This window comes from Labeo rohita, chromosome 8 (assembly GCF_022985175.1).
Source record: "Labeo rohita strain BAU-BD-2019 chromosome 8, IGBB_LRoh.1.0, whole genome shotgun sequence".
NCBI lineage: Eukaryota > Metazoa > Chordata > Actinopteri > Cypriniformes > Cyprinidae > Labeo > Labeo rohita.
Genome location: NC_066876.1, coordinates 20,644,645 through 20,657,403, shown reverse-complemented (window position 1 = coordinate 20,657,403; position 12,759 = coordinate 20,644,645). Strand labels below are relative to the sequence as shown.

General features: G+C 37.3%; 1 protein-coding gene and 3 non-coding genes across 4 annotated transcripts; 1 reads left to right on the top strand and 3 right to left on the bottom strand.

Moving 5' to 3' along the window:
* Positions 1-1,435: 1,435 nt before the first annotated feature.
* On the bottom strand, positions 1,436-1,508 carry trnav-cac (transfer RNA valine (anticodon CAC)). The gene has a single exon. It is a non-coding gene; the product is annotated as a tRNA-Val (tRNA).
* A 316-nt stretch (positions 1,509-1,824) lies between these two features.
* trnaf-gaa (transfer RNA phenylalanine (anticodon GAA)) lies at positions 1,825-1,897 on the bottom strand. Its single transcript has one exon. It is a non-coding gene; the product is annotated as a tRNA-Phe (tRNA).
* A 1,688-nt stretch (positions 1,898-3,585) lies between these two features.
* trnar-acg (transfer RNA arginine (anticodon ACG)) lies at positions 3,586-3,658 on the top strand. Its single transcript has one exon. It is a non-coding gene; the product is annotated as a tRNA-Arg (tRNA).
* An 85-nt stretch (positions 3,659-3,743) lies between these two features.
* LOC127169477 (properdin) lies at positions 3,744-9,932 on the bottom strand. The gene is made up of 11 exons (XM_051116887.1): positions 9,664-9,932; positions 9,200-9,295; positions 8,880-9,024; positions 7,920-8,086; positions 7,667-7,837; positions 7,399-7,593; positions 7,141-7,314; positions 6,853-7,044; positions 4,347-4,458; positions 4,087-4,195; positions 3,744-3,991 (listed from the first exon to the last, which is right to left on the bottom strand). Exons 2-11 carry the CDS (start codon positions 9,252-9,254, stop codon positions 3,965-3,967), a joined length of 1,347 nt encoding a protein of 448 aa, XP_050972844.1. The 5' UTR covers positions 9,255-9,295; positions 9,664-9,932; the 3' UTR covers positions 3,744-3,964.
* Between the last annotated feature and the right edge of the window lie 2,827 nt (positions 9,933-12,759).

Sequence of the window (12,759 nt, the reverse complement as noted above, 5' to 3'; positions counted from 1 at the left end):
GTGTAAAACACTTGAACATACTGGAAAGCTTTTGTGCTGCAAACTTTAAATATTTCACATACTTTTGAAAATCCAGCATTTAATTGATCCTGACAAGAGCTCATCATCACAGCTGTCTTCTTTCGTGAGAGGGTTTGGCATCACAACGTCTTTGTTTCCAGGTGGAACGTTAAAGAAAACGACACCCATCTCAATGAAAGATTCAACCAATCCGATGACGACTTTGAAATTCCTGTGCTGTACACATCAGACGTTCAGCCAACTGTCTGTGGGCGTGACGTCTGAGGCTGAGACTAGATAGCTGGTCACTTGGCTAATTACCAAGAAAAAGCTTGTTGCTTTTCTGGCTAATTGACCCTTCCCTGGAGTATGATTGACAGGCGATCTAACCAATCACTACGCCAAAGCTGCTATTTTGTCTGACAAACAAACTAGACAGGAGAGTAGAATTACGTCGGGGGACTTGAACGTGAAAAATGGTGTTTTTGATGTCTTTCCGTGGTTGAAACGAGATCACTTGAGATGATTGAGATAACTTTACTCGATTGAGACGGAGTATCCCCAAACTCAAATAGTATTTATCAAGCATATTTGATATTTCCGACCCTTAATCATGACGTGATAACCATGGTGGCCTATAAGAGAGAGCAAGCATTACTTACTGCCTTATTTTTCCCGTAAAAGTGTGTGCGGCTATGTGTAAATTTTATGGGTCTGGCTTTTAGCTGTTTAAAACAGCTTGTTTTGCTGCTTCTGTAGCAAATAGTATGGTGTCTCACCACACTATTTTAATGCAGTGGTTCTCAATTCCAGTCCTGGTGGACCCCTGCTCTGTACATTTTGCATGTCTCCCTTATTTAACACACCTGATCGAAATCATCAGCTTGTTAGGAGAGAGATCCACGAACTGAACTAACAAGCTGATGATCTCAATCAGGTGTATTAAATAATAAGAGAGACATGCAAAATATGCAGAGCAGGAGGCTCTAAGGCCTGGAAACGAGAACCACTGTTTTGTACTGCAAACAGTTTTACCGTTTACCGCGTTGTTATTCTTCTCGCCCATAGGATTACGTCCACGTTGACAAATAAGGTAGAGTACTGTGAAAACAAAACCCACCTTCTTATTTCTATTTGTTTTTACTGTATAACAGAACACGTGCCAGGAGAGCCAGCTGACAACGCTGATAGTCCTCCATGTGTTTTTCTTCTCTAGTCACGTTTGACGTGTCACTGTGAAATCGTTCCTACAATAAAATTCCTGTGGTCTGGCAGTCTGGTCGACTGGAATCGTCCAGTGTGCACAACCAGAGGATTATAAGGCTAGAAATCGTTTGAAACGATCTTCGTGTACGTGGTCTTTCGTGGTTTTAAAATCTTTAAGATTTGAAAGTCGTCTGTTGTGTCCCAGACTTGGGGAACGGGAAAATAAATTTGTTTCCGCCCGGTTTCGAACCGGGGACCTTTCGCGTGTGAGGCGAACGTGATAACCACTACACTACGGAAACGTGCGTCGTTAACGTGAGGGCAGGGTTTATAATACGTACACATATGACGTATGTCTTGTTAGAAATGTAAATTTAGCTTAATTAATGTGTAGTTTAAGTTACAGCATGTTTTTAAGTCATAGGGAAAAACTCTAAATCAACAACCTTCATCTTAAACTAAAACAATTTCCCTTTTCTGTTTCTTTTACAAAATAATAAACCACGCTACAAGACGCTCATACTCTTTCTATTGATTTTACTACTCAAGAAAGGTTTCTTGAGACATTTGAAGGTATCAGCGGCTTATGCCATGAAAAATTATTGTTTCCGATCAAAATGCCGAAACCCGGGATCGAACCAGGGACCTTTAGATCTTCAGTCTAACGCTCTCCCAACTGAGCTATTTCGGCGGGTGATATACCGTTTTTGCAAAGTTTTCCTGTATCTGTTAGCGTATGGCGGTTTATACTTGTAATATAATACCGTCACAGCTAGTTAACGTCATGTATTCAGTTAAGTAGACAATAGTTATGCGATGATTACAGCTTGTGATCATAATGACGACTCTGCCAACCTCTATGGGGTTCCATTTGTGCCAAAAAAGAGGCGACTGCTTTGTGCTTTGTACTACACATTTGTCTTTGTCTACAGTTATTGCCTAATTATTCAGGTAAATCAGTATATGTTGATGTGCAGGTTGTCTGTTGACGTCGTCTTAATCTGTCGTCCTGTCGTCTGTTTCTCTGTTTTTTTACTGTTGTCCTAACTGTCATTTTGTTCTGTCGACCTGTTCTGTCATTCTAACTGTCGTCCTGTTCACCGAGGAACACCAGCTGCCATCTGAATTTGCTGCACGTCTATTAGTGGAATTACGGTACCGAGACAAGAAGCGGCCAAAAAGCTGACGAACATCTATATTTCAGCGGTTAAAATTTAAATGTGCTGAAAAAAAGTATTTACAAAACGTATATATATATATATATATATTATATATATATATATATATATATTTGTTCATTATAGAAGATACAATTATATTACTTTCGAATACATTATACTGTAAAGCTTTCTGAAAAAATAAAGTTTGTTAAAATACATTCTAACACTGAATGTTTGCTCCTTTTTTTCTACATGCATTATTAAAATTTCTTATTAAAAGTTACCATGAACATTTCAATAAATTCTTTTTCTGAACAACCATGTCTCTATCTGTGTTCATGATGTAATGTATTCGAAAGTAATATAATTGTATCTTCTATAATGAACTTATATATATATATATATATATACGTTTTGTAAATACTTTTTCCTTGTTTTCTAGCACATTTAAATTTTAACCGCTGAAATATAGATGTTCGTCAGCTTTTTGGCCGCTTCTTGTCTCGGTACCGTAATTCCACTAATAAACCTGCAGCAAATCCAGATGGCAGCTGGTGTTCCGCGGTGAACAGGACGACAGTTAGAATGACAGAACAGGTCGACAGAACAAAATGACAGTTAGGACAACAGTAAAAAAAAAAAAGAGAAACAGACGACAGGACGACAGATTAAGACGACGTCAACAGACAACATGCACGTCAACATATACTGATTTACCTGAATAATTAGGCAATAACTGTAGACAAAGACAAATGTGTAGTACAAAGCACAAAGCACAAAGCAGTCGCCTCTTTTTTGGCACAAATGGAACCCTATATTTTTCAGGGATAACGTTAGTACACCAAGAAAGAAAGGCTTCTTGTTCACATGGCCATGTCGTTTAAACAGTCTATGGTCGCTGTGTTTCATGTCGAAGTCTGCTGCGCCCTCCTATGGTCGCATACATCATCGAAGAGGTCTCTTTTCAGAAAAGTAAACATTTTAAAATTTGGTTCTTATTTCGTATGAGACATACATTATTGTAATTTCTTTTTTTTTTTTCTTTTTTTTTTTTGGAACGTAATTGTTAATTTTCTTAAATGAGTCGACCGCAATGTCTCATACATGTCACAGTTTGCGGCCATAAAATGCGACCACTGGAGGGCGGAGCAGTCTTCGAAATGAGGCAACTTGTGTAGTCATACTACATAGAGTCACGTGGCCTGCAAACACATTCGTCGGGCCAGTGGCGCAATGGATAACGCGTCTGACTACGGATCAGAAGATTCTAGGTTCGACTCCTGGCTGGCTCGCATCTTTTCTTCTTTCGAATAACCAGTAATCGTGTTTGTATGTGCAATGTAAGCGAACGTCATGATTTCTTTTAATCCCATTTACTACAACATAAGGCATTACTTCAATACTTTATTGTGGCAGCAAAGCAGTTTACAAAGGTGTGCATTAATCGACAATCAATCCAACCATTTAACTAAGGCTAATAAAGCAAGTACTTTTCTGTTAGCAGCATATTTCATAACAGAACAGCTTGGCATGTTGAGATCCTTCCAGCTGCTTGTGAGGTTACCGTGTACAGCAACTGGTCCTTTTGTCTTCAACAGCTATTTTCGCGCCTGTGCTCTTTTAAGCTGAAAAACAGCAAGAATATGTTGTTAGATTGAAAATGTATTCACTTTAATTAGCAAAAATGAATATGCATAAACTTTGAACATAATTTTACAACCTTATCGTTGCACTCAGGAACATTTTTACATGGTCTTTCCTCTGTTTGTGGCTCCACATTCTTACAGTCAACATACGGCCTCCCCGCAAAAATACTGCGGTCTTGCGAACTATGGGATATAAAGAAAACCAACGAATATGTAAATTAATTGTAAAGCAATGCACAACCTACAGTATGAATGTAATGGAATTGCACAGCTATATGATTTATTATAAACAAAGTTTTAGTTCAGTTAGTAGCATGAGATGTTTTTCTCCTACCGGTATGTAGAGATGTCAGGAACACACTTTCTTTCTCTTGATCGTTTAGAGTCTTTCCCACAGTCAGGTTTGCAATAACTCCACTCACTCCACTCTGACAAGATGCCAGCCACTGAACACAGTCAGAGAGTTATTTGTTACTTTATGCCTACAATACCATTCACATGTGATGGTTTGGAATCTAGGACCAAAATCATCATTCACAATTAGGGCTGTCACTAATGATTATTTTGTTAATTGAGTAATCTGTCGATTATTCTGACTATTAATCAAATAATTGGATAATTATAATAATTTTTTGAGGTAATAAAAAATAAACATAAGCAAACAATAGCCTTTGAAATTACTTAAAATACATATAATAGCAATGATGCAATAACAACTGGTTCAAATAAAATATCAAAAACATGTAATGGTTTTACTAAACAAAACTGTAAAATTAACGTTACATAATATATTATAAAAGAACTAACGTCCATTATGCGTTATATGAAAGGCCTGCAGAGGGGACCAACGACCTGGCGATTGTTTTTACACTTTACAGCACGATCTAATTGTTTAGTATAGGGGTTATGCGCAAAAGACTTCCCTATTCTGCTAAAGAGGTCTCGTTCCTTCCGGTTCAGGCATTTTGCTGTTTCACTCAAGATGCCTTTAAAGAAGGCACTAAACATGATCATAACCAATGCCCATCACATATGTAGATTGATATATAATTTTTTTTATTGTTATTCTTTTCACTAACATTTATATATAACAATCAGATAAAACGTCAACAATTAAAACAGCTAGCTAGTTTACCTGATTACCTTAAAAGATCGATATCGCTATTATTTAATACGTTCTCCGACAAGCGGAAGCAATGAGCAATGAGACCTGTTTTCCGGGTTTGGTCAGGTGACATCAGACATATACCCCATTAAACAACATTTTATTCAAATGTCCACTTTATCTTTAGGATTTGACCAGTTCTTTACTACAGAAATGCTACAGCCACTGTAATTGCTTGAATTTGTGGACATTGTGATGAACAGTTAGCATATTGAGAAGGTAGGTTTATAAATGATTTACCTTACAAATATGAAGAAATGTCGCACCTTGCATTCCCAGATGAATGTTATAATAAACCCAAACTCACAACAATATGTATAGATGGAGTTTGAGACAGTTTGTGTGGAGTAGGCTACACGTGTGTAAATATTTAAAGCACATATATTAAACCTGCATCGCATATATTTAATTGAATCGTAGCATTGGTGAATTCATTATGATTTTTAAATTTGTTTAATATATAATCCTCATGGATTCTTGACTGTGGAATTTGCCACTTTTGGTATTTTGCTGGTTACTCGACACAGACAAAATGCAATCGAGAATGTTTCATAATTGAGTATTTGAACTGAATCAAGGAATCGAGACAGCCCTATATAGTGTTTTCACGACGCATTATCAATCGGCCATATTGGCGGCACTACACGTAAACAATGCCACTGAACCGAACTAAACTCACATATTTTGCTGATTATTGCTGCTGAAAATTGTCAATTATTGTCTTGTTTTGGACTGTACTAATTGGTTGGACTGGCGAAAACATATAGAGTACTATAGACTGCCAAAAGTTATAAACAAATCAAGGAGAAGATGTGCAAAGAAGATTTTGGTTGGCCAAACTGAATCAGGATTTCCAGGGTAAGAATCTTGACAACATTCGTGTTTGTTCTTCTCATTTCCAGTCAGGTAGGTGAAATATCGAATATCTTAATTAACATACATGTGTATTTTTACCATATTAACTTAGTTTGTGAAAATATTGCGCCCTTTCCTGCTTACTAAGTTCGTCTCTATATGATTTAGCAGCTTCCACATGTTTTTTCTTTTGTTTAGACAGCATAAATTAGCATAACAATGTATTCAGTAGTACATTAGCTGTGTAGTCAAATCTGTTGTTTACACCCTGTATCTCCAATTTGACAGCGCATCCGGGTAACTGACCAAACCGTGACGCAAGTGCAAACCCTCTATTCACAATATGTAGAGATTATATTATTAGTTTGCAGTGCACTAATCTTAAGCACTCAGTTTACAAAATGTGACAGATTTTGATGCTAAACAAAAATTAGTATGCTTTGCATTTATGTCGCGTATGCTGCATCTGAATATGCCTACTTAAATACTATATACAGAATGTGCAAAAAAGTATGGCAAAGGAGTAGTATGTCAAAAAGGCAAAATGTACCTGAATGACCTACTCCTTCTCTTGAGATTCTGAAGTGGGCATCCAATGGACAGTTTACAGTGCCATGATGCCACAGAAGAGGATTTGTAAATGACATTTAAGGCTGGTAGGTCAAGTGACCTTGACAACATTGTTAAATTTCATTTATACTCCCATATTCATACTATCCAGAGCAAACTATTTTAATGTTGTGAAGCTTCAAACCAAATATATTGCCTACTAGACAAAAAAGCAATTTTGGACACATATATGATTTTTCTTTGGACTCACTGTCACATTTATTAATGTCATAGCAGCTGCCATGTTGCACAACTTCTCCATCACAGAAGTTTCCATTGTGTTCTCTGTTAACACAGTCCCTCTCTCTCCTTCGGTTTCCCTCCCTGTTAAGGCAATTGATTTTTCTAGTGGAAGGTGGTTTACATTGACCCCACTCACTCCATTCATCCCATATCCCATTTACTGACAGAAAAAGACAGAGAGAAAAATCTTAAATGTTAAACAATCGATTCTTTTATGTTTGTTTAGATAAATATTTCAGTGTGTCACTCTGCTTACCTGGACAGGGGACACGAACGACGCAAACATCATTTTTTTGTTCTTCACCTCGACACTGTCTCCCACCATGTGTGGGTTTAGGAGAATCACACACCCGAATTTGAGTCTGCAGGCCTACGCCACACGTCACAGAGCAGGGTGTGGAACCTATCCAAGCGCCCCAGTTTCCATCAACTGTGGAGCAGAGGTATAAAGCGCTGGTTTCTAAAAATATCTTGTCTTTTAGCTTGTTCTGTAGAAGAAGTCAAAGTATGTTACCAGGGCAGAAGGGTAGTCCGCTGCAAGGGCGGCCGTCTGTGTTGGAGCCCTCGCAATCATTGCCAGGTGGAGCCAAGGATGGAGCAGGGTTGGTGCATGTTCTTCTACGAAGTTCTCTGTCAGGACTACGTCCTTCATAAAGACAAGTAACTGGACAGGGACCCCAGTTTCCCCAGCTGGACCACCCACCGTGAGCTAGACATCAAATGAGAGCATGTTCTTAATTTTCAGCATCTTCAGTAAGTAAAGAAAAGAGAGACATGCTTACTTGGACAGATCGTTTCAGTGAAGCAAGGGGCGGTTTCTTCCTCTGCACCCCTACAGGAGCCCCCACACTGTGGAATGGGTTCGGAGCATGTTCTTCGCCTTTTTTTAATTCCATTGGCACATGTGACTGAACATGGCTGCCAGTTCCCCCACTCTGACCAGCCACCTTGCACTGGACAATATAAATACAGAAACGTGAGAAAGGACATGTAACCTTTATGTCAAAATTAACAATTGCTTAATGTTCTTTTTACCTGGGCAGCATTCTTTTTTCACACATGGCTTAGTCTGAATCGTTCCTAGCCTTTCAGGGTCTTTGCAATCACCAATTCCATGACAAATCCGTTCCCTTTGGGTGACTCCCTCTGTACAACTCACTGAGCACTCGCCCCAGGGAGTCCATTCAGACCATGTCGCCAACCTGGAGGTCAACATTCAACAAGAAAAAATGATACCTTTTTTGTTTAAAAAACAAAACAAAACAAAACAAGAATTTGCCCTGATTTTTAGTTTTTACATTCAGGAGTAGAAAAAGGGTAAACAATCAGTGTATCATTTGTTCAGTCATTTTCTTTCGGGGTTTTTTTTTTTATTAGAAAATGACTCGTTTTTACAAAAAAAAAACACAAGAATTCAGCTTAATTTTTCATTCAGGAGGGGAAACCCGAATAAACGGCTTGAATATTCGATTTCTACACGTGGGTAGGAATGAAACACCCCTTTCTCCTGATTGGTCAGCTGAACATCAAACCGTGCCCTCATCAATTGTTTATCATAAAAGACGGGATGTGGCCATATGTAAAGTTTATGGATCTGGCTTCCAGTCTCATCCACGTCCAGCGATTTTCAGCTGTGCAAAACAGCTCGTTTGCTGCTTGATATTGCAAATTGGTGTCTCACCATATTATTTTAATGTATTATCTTAATTATGAACACATTGCATTGTAGTGCAAACAGTTTTGCCATTTACTACATGTTGTTATTCATCGTATTATTTACTTGTAGCGGATAATGAACCAAAGTCTCACCTATAGGCTTACTTCCATGTTGAAGAAAAAGGTGGATAGTCTTAACACGTTTATTGCAACTACATTTCATCGTTTTCTTATCAGACAAATAAACAGCTTGATACAACTCATACTGGGGCAGAGCCATTTATCATAACAGTTTTTTTGGACAAGAGCATTATAAGCACAATAAGCACAAAAACTTACCCACAGGACCTACAAATGCCATCTGGTTCTTTGTAGCCATAGTTGGGGTTCATGCAACAGTCCTGTTTTCCAACCTGACCCAAAAGTTTACCACATTCCCCAGAGGACAGGTCAAATAATGAAAAACACTCCACCATCTGTGAAACTTCAGAAAGAGACCAAATTGATAAAAGAATTAAATGTTTGTTACACTTATTTAATGTGATGCATTAATACACAAAAAGTATTTGAGAAAAAAGTTAGTCAGCTAGCCATAGTTTTGCTTAATTTTCTTTTAAATATGACTGAATTATTATATATTATCACGAAATATTTCCAACCTGATTGCTCGACATAAATCCCGAGAAGCACAATCCCCCACAAGATCAGATTCATGGCTGAATCGGTGTGACAGAAACGCTTGATTCTGAATAATTCTGAAATAAAATCATTGCAAATAAGCAAGTAAAAATAGACCTATGCCAGAGGTGCTCAACCCTGTTCCTGGAGATCTACCTTCCTGCGGAGTTCAGCTCCAACCCTGATCAAATGCACCTGAACCAATTAATTAGGATCTGAAGGAGCACTTGATAATTACAGACAGGTGTGTTTGATCAGGGTTGGAACTAAACTCTGCATGAAGGTAGCTCTCCAGGAACAGGGTTTGGACACCCCTGGCCTATGCAGTAAAATTATACAAAGTATACAAAAAACTGAAACCGCAAACAAATGTGGGTGTGGGTTTTTATGTAATACAAATTAAGGATTCAAATTGTAAGTTCATACATGAAATTTAGCCACTTACCTTACACACTTCCTTTTACTGTGGAAGCTAGAGAGACAGAGACAGCTAGAGTAGTAGCGAGTGGTTTGTTTCACCCTGCTTCAACAGTGACTTACAAAAACCTTAGGAGGTTGTTTTTGAAAACAGGAATTATTAATTGTGAAACAGGTTAACCAGCTTCCCTTATTGGAAAATGATTTTGCAGATTTTGCAAGACTACTTGCTGGTTTGTAAAAGAATAAAATAGTTTCAGTTCCACCCCTTCCGCAGTTCAGCGCAGTTGTTGAGCACAGTCACATGCGGTCAAACTGTCCTAACCCACCAACAAACATATAACATCATTTCAGATAAAAGCTCCATAATACATGAAATCAAGTTTGAATGCAAAAATAAACTTACCAGATTCATGGAAGTTTTTTTTTCCAGGGGTGGTTCGGAAAAGGGGGCGTTCAGGAAAGAAAAAAATCTCAACAGAAGACCACCACAGAACTCCGATTTTTTCCCTATATACATAAATATGCAGCAAGGATAAAGAGTAAACTAATGTCAAAGATCATGAGAAGCTACGATTTAAAACATTCAGTCATGTTTTGACTGATAGCTTTATTACTTGAGCCTGAAATACGTTCTTTCCCTCTCATTTATTTATTTATTACTTTTTCATTATTTATCATTCTTCGGAACTGAAACTGTTCTCGTGTTCTCATATGCCACATGTCCGTTTTTTCACGTAGTGAGAGTGACTTTCGTATGCATGAGTTCTTGTTTTTTACATAGTTAAGCAATATCAGAGGAAGAAGAGTGCTGTTTTCTTGAACATCTAAATGTATATGTGATGTTGATTTTACTCAGTGTGAAGACAAGAAGTTAATATTAAGTAACTTACATTTTAGACACAGTCTGGTTTCTCTCTGTATCACCAACGAAAATTCCAAGTAAATCCACAGCAGAAGCGTTGCGCATCTCCGAGCAACACAGGTGTTCGCTTCCTGAATTAATCCATGTTTTGATAAAGCGAATAATTCAATTACATTACCCATTCGTAAAATCATCAGTCAAATGTTCTTAAATGAACCAGTCCTTTGAATGAATTCTATGACTCATTTAAGACAATAACTTGTCGCCACCTACTGGCGGTTTTAGTTTCGTAATTAAATATAATTTATAAATAAACATTCACTTACATTGTTCTGCTTTCTTGATGTATGGGTGGATGTGTGAGAGAGAGTGTGTATTTTTCCTACAGATTATGTTAAGGGTTCTCACTGTTTGAATTTTTCAGTTTTTACTTTTTTTATATTTAAAGAAGAAACGATATAAAAGTGGCTTAAACAATTGTATAAAGCTATTCTCAATATCATTCAATGTAAATTGTGATAATCGTAATTAATAATCGCAATTACAATTTCAAGGGAATAATCGACAATTATGATTTTTGTCATAATCGTGCAGCCCTAACTCCTATGTTCAAAATGTTATATTTAAACCATTATCATCATTACATTATTTATGCAGTTGTTTTAAGTGCATTTATGTCACCCTTGATTTGCATTAAACAGTTTGCGTGGATAAAAAGAATGCTAGGTCACTTGAGATGTTTATTTGAAACAACAAACACAACACAGTAACAGTCTGTGCTGTATGGAAGCCACTAAATAAAAAATAAATTAATTAATTAAAAAGAAAGGTTACTGTGACTTATCTCACAATGTTGACTTTTTTTTTCTTAGAATTGCGTGATACAAACTCGCAATTCTGACTTTTATTTTCAGAATTGTGAGATATAAACTCGCAATTCTGAGAAATTAAGTCAGAATTTTGATATAGTCTGGCAAATGCCAGTTATTAAGTCAGAATTGTGAGATATAAATTCGCAGTTCTGTGAACTTATCAGTCTTTTTTTTTCTCCTCAAAACTGACTTCAAGACTTTACAACTCGCAATTGTGAGTTTAAATCTTGCAATTCTGACTTTGTCAAGCAATTCTGACTTTATAACTCGCAATCGTGCGTTCATCTCACAGTTCTGAGAAAAAAAGTCTGAATTTTGAGTTTATATGACACAATTCTGAGAAAAAAGAAGTCAGACTTGCGAGATGTAAACTCGAAACCGTGAGAAAAATAATCATAATTGTGAGATAAAAAGTTGCACGTACCTTTTAGATTTTTTATTCAGTGGCGGAAACGGGCTTCCATAATGTTGGACAACAAAACACAGTCAAAAAAGGAAAAAGACTGCTACATGAAATGGCAGCTGCATATTGCACAACCATATTTTTATACATTGTGCAATCACATTTAAGATCTTAGCAGTTATGCATTAAAATATCTATGGTTTATATCTATAAAATCTCTATATCTACACTGTAAAAAAATCCGTAAAAATACAGTACAATATACCCTAATAATTAAAGGAAATTTTCCATTTTTGGTTTTTACAGGTGTTTTTCCGTATTTTTGAATTACGCTTTGCATTGTGGGAACAAGAACGTTGGTGGCTTACATAGGCGCGAAAACAGTGAAGAGAAGACGCGGAGAGTTTCGGTCAAAGTTTCATTTTAATGTCGGCTTTCGAATTTGGGAAACATGTTTTTCATATACTCTTCGTGGTAAACGAGTTAAATGTCACAAATTGTTTACGTAAGGTTAATTTAGTTGCTGTCTGGCTTGTTTGGCAAATGAACGTCGGAGCCGTCGCACTCAACATTTCTCTGCATATCGTCAGACATCTTCCTCGTGGAGTTTTCTGCCGAATGAGTTAAGTTTTGACCTTTTATTGTCTGTTTTACACACACACGGAAGATAAAACGCAAAACACAAACTAATTCGGTAACGTTACTAGCAAGCTGTCTGTGAAGCGACTGTGTAAACAGAGGCGTCCGACGCGCTGTAGCCGCGCCAGAATAACCGCTTCAGGTCCGCGTGCCGGTAACGTCAGCTCCTCGAGTTATCTTTATCACTTTAATGGACAAATGCACACGACATTATGTCAAAATGACCGTTGTGTTTCTTTCGTTTTCTTTTCTAATGACAGGACGTGATTGCTGCTGTACTGTGAATCTCAAGCACACCTGTATTCTTATCACGGGTTTGTATTCTGTTTTATTAACAGTTTTATT

Coding starts and splice junctions, on each gene's coding strand:
- LOC127169477 (XM_051116887.1), bottom strand. CDS start 9,254: ATGAATCTGATCTTGTGGGGGATTGTGCTTCTCGGGATTTATGTCGAG. Junction 4,459..6,852: donor TGACATTAATAAATGTGACA/GTGAGTCCAAAG, acceptor GACTGTGTTCAG/TGGCTGGCATCTTGTCAGAG. Junction 4,196..4,346: donor CCTGACATCTCTACATACCG/GTAGGAGAAAAA, acceptor TATATCCCATAG/TTCGCAAGACCGCAGTATTT.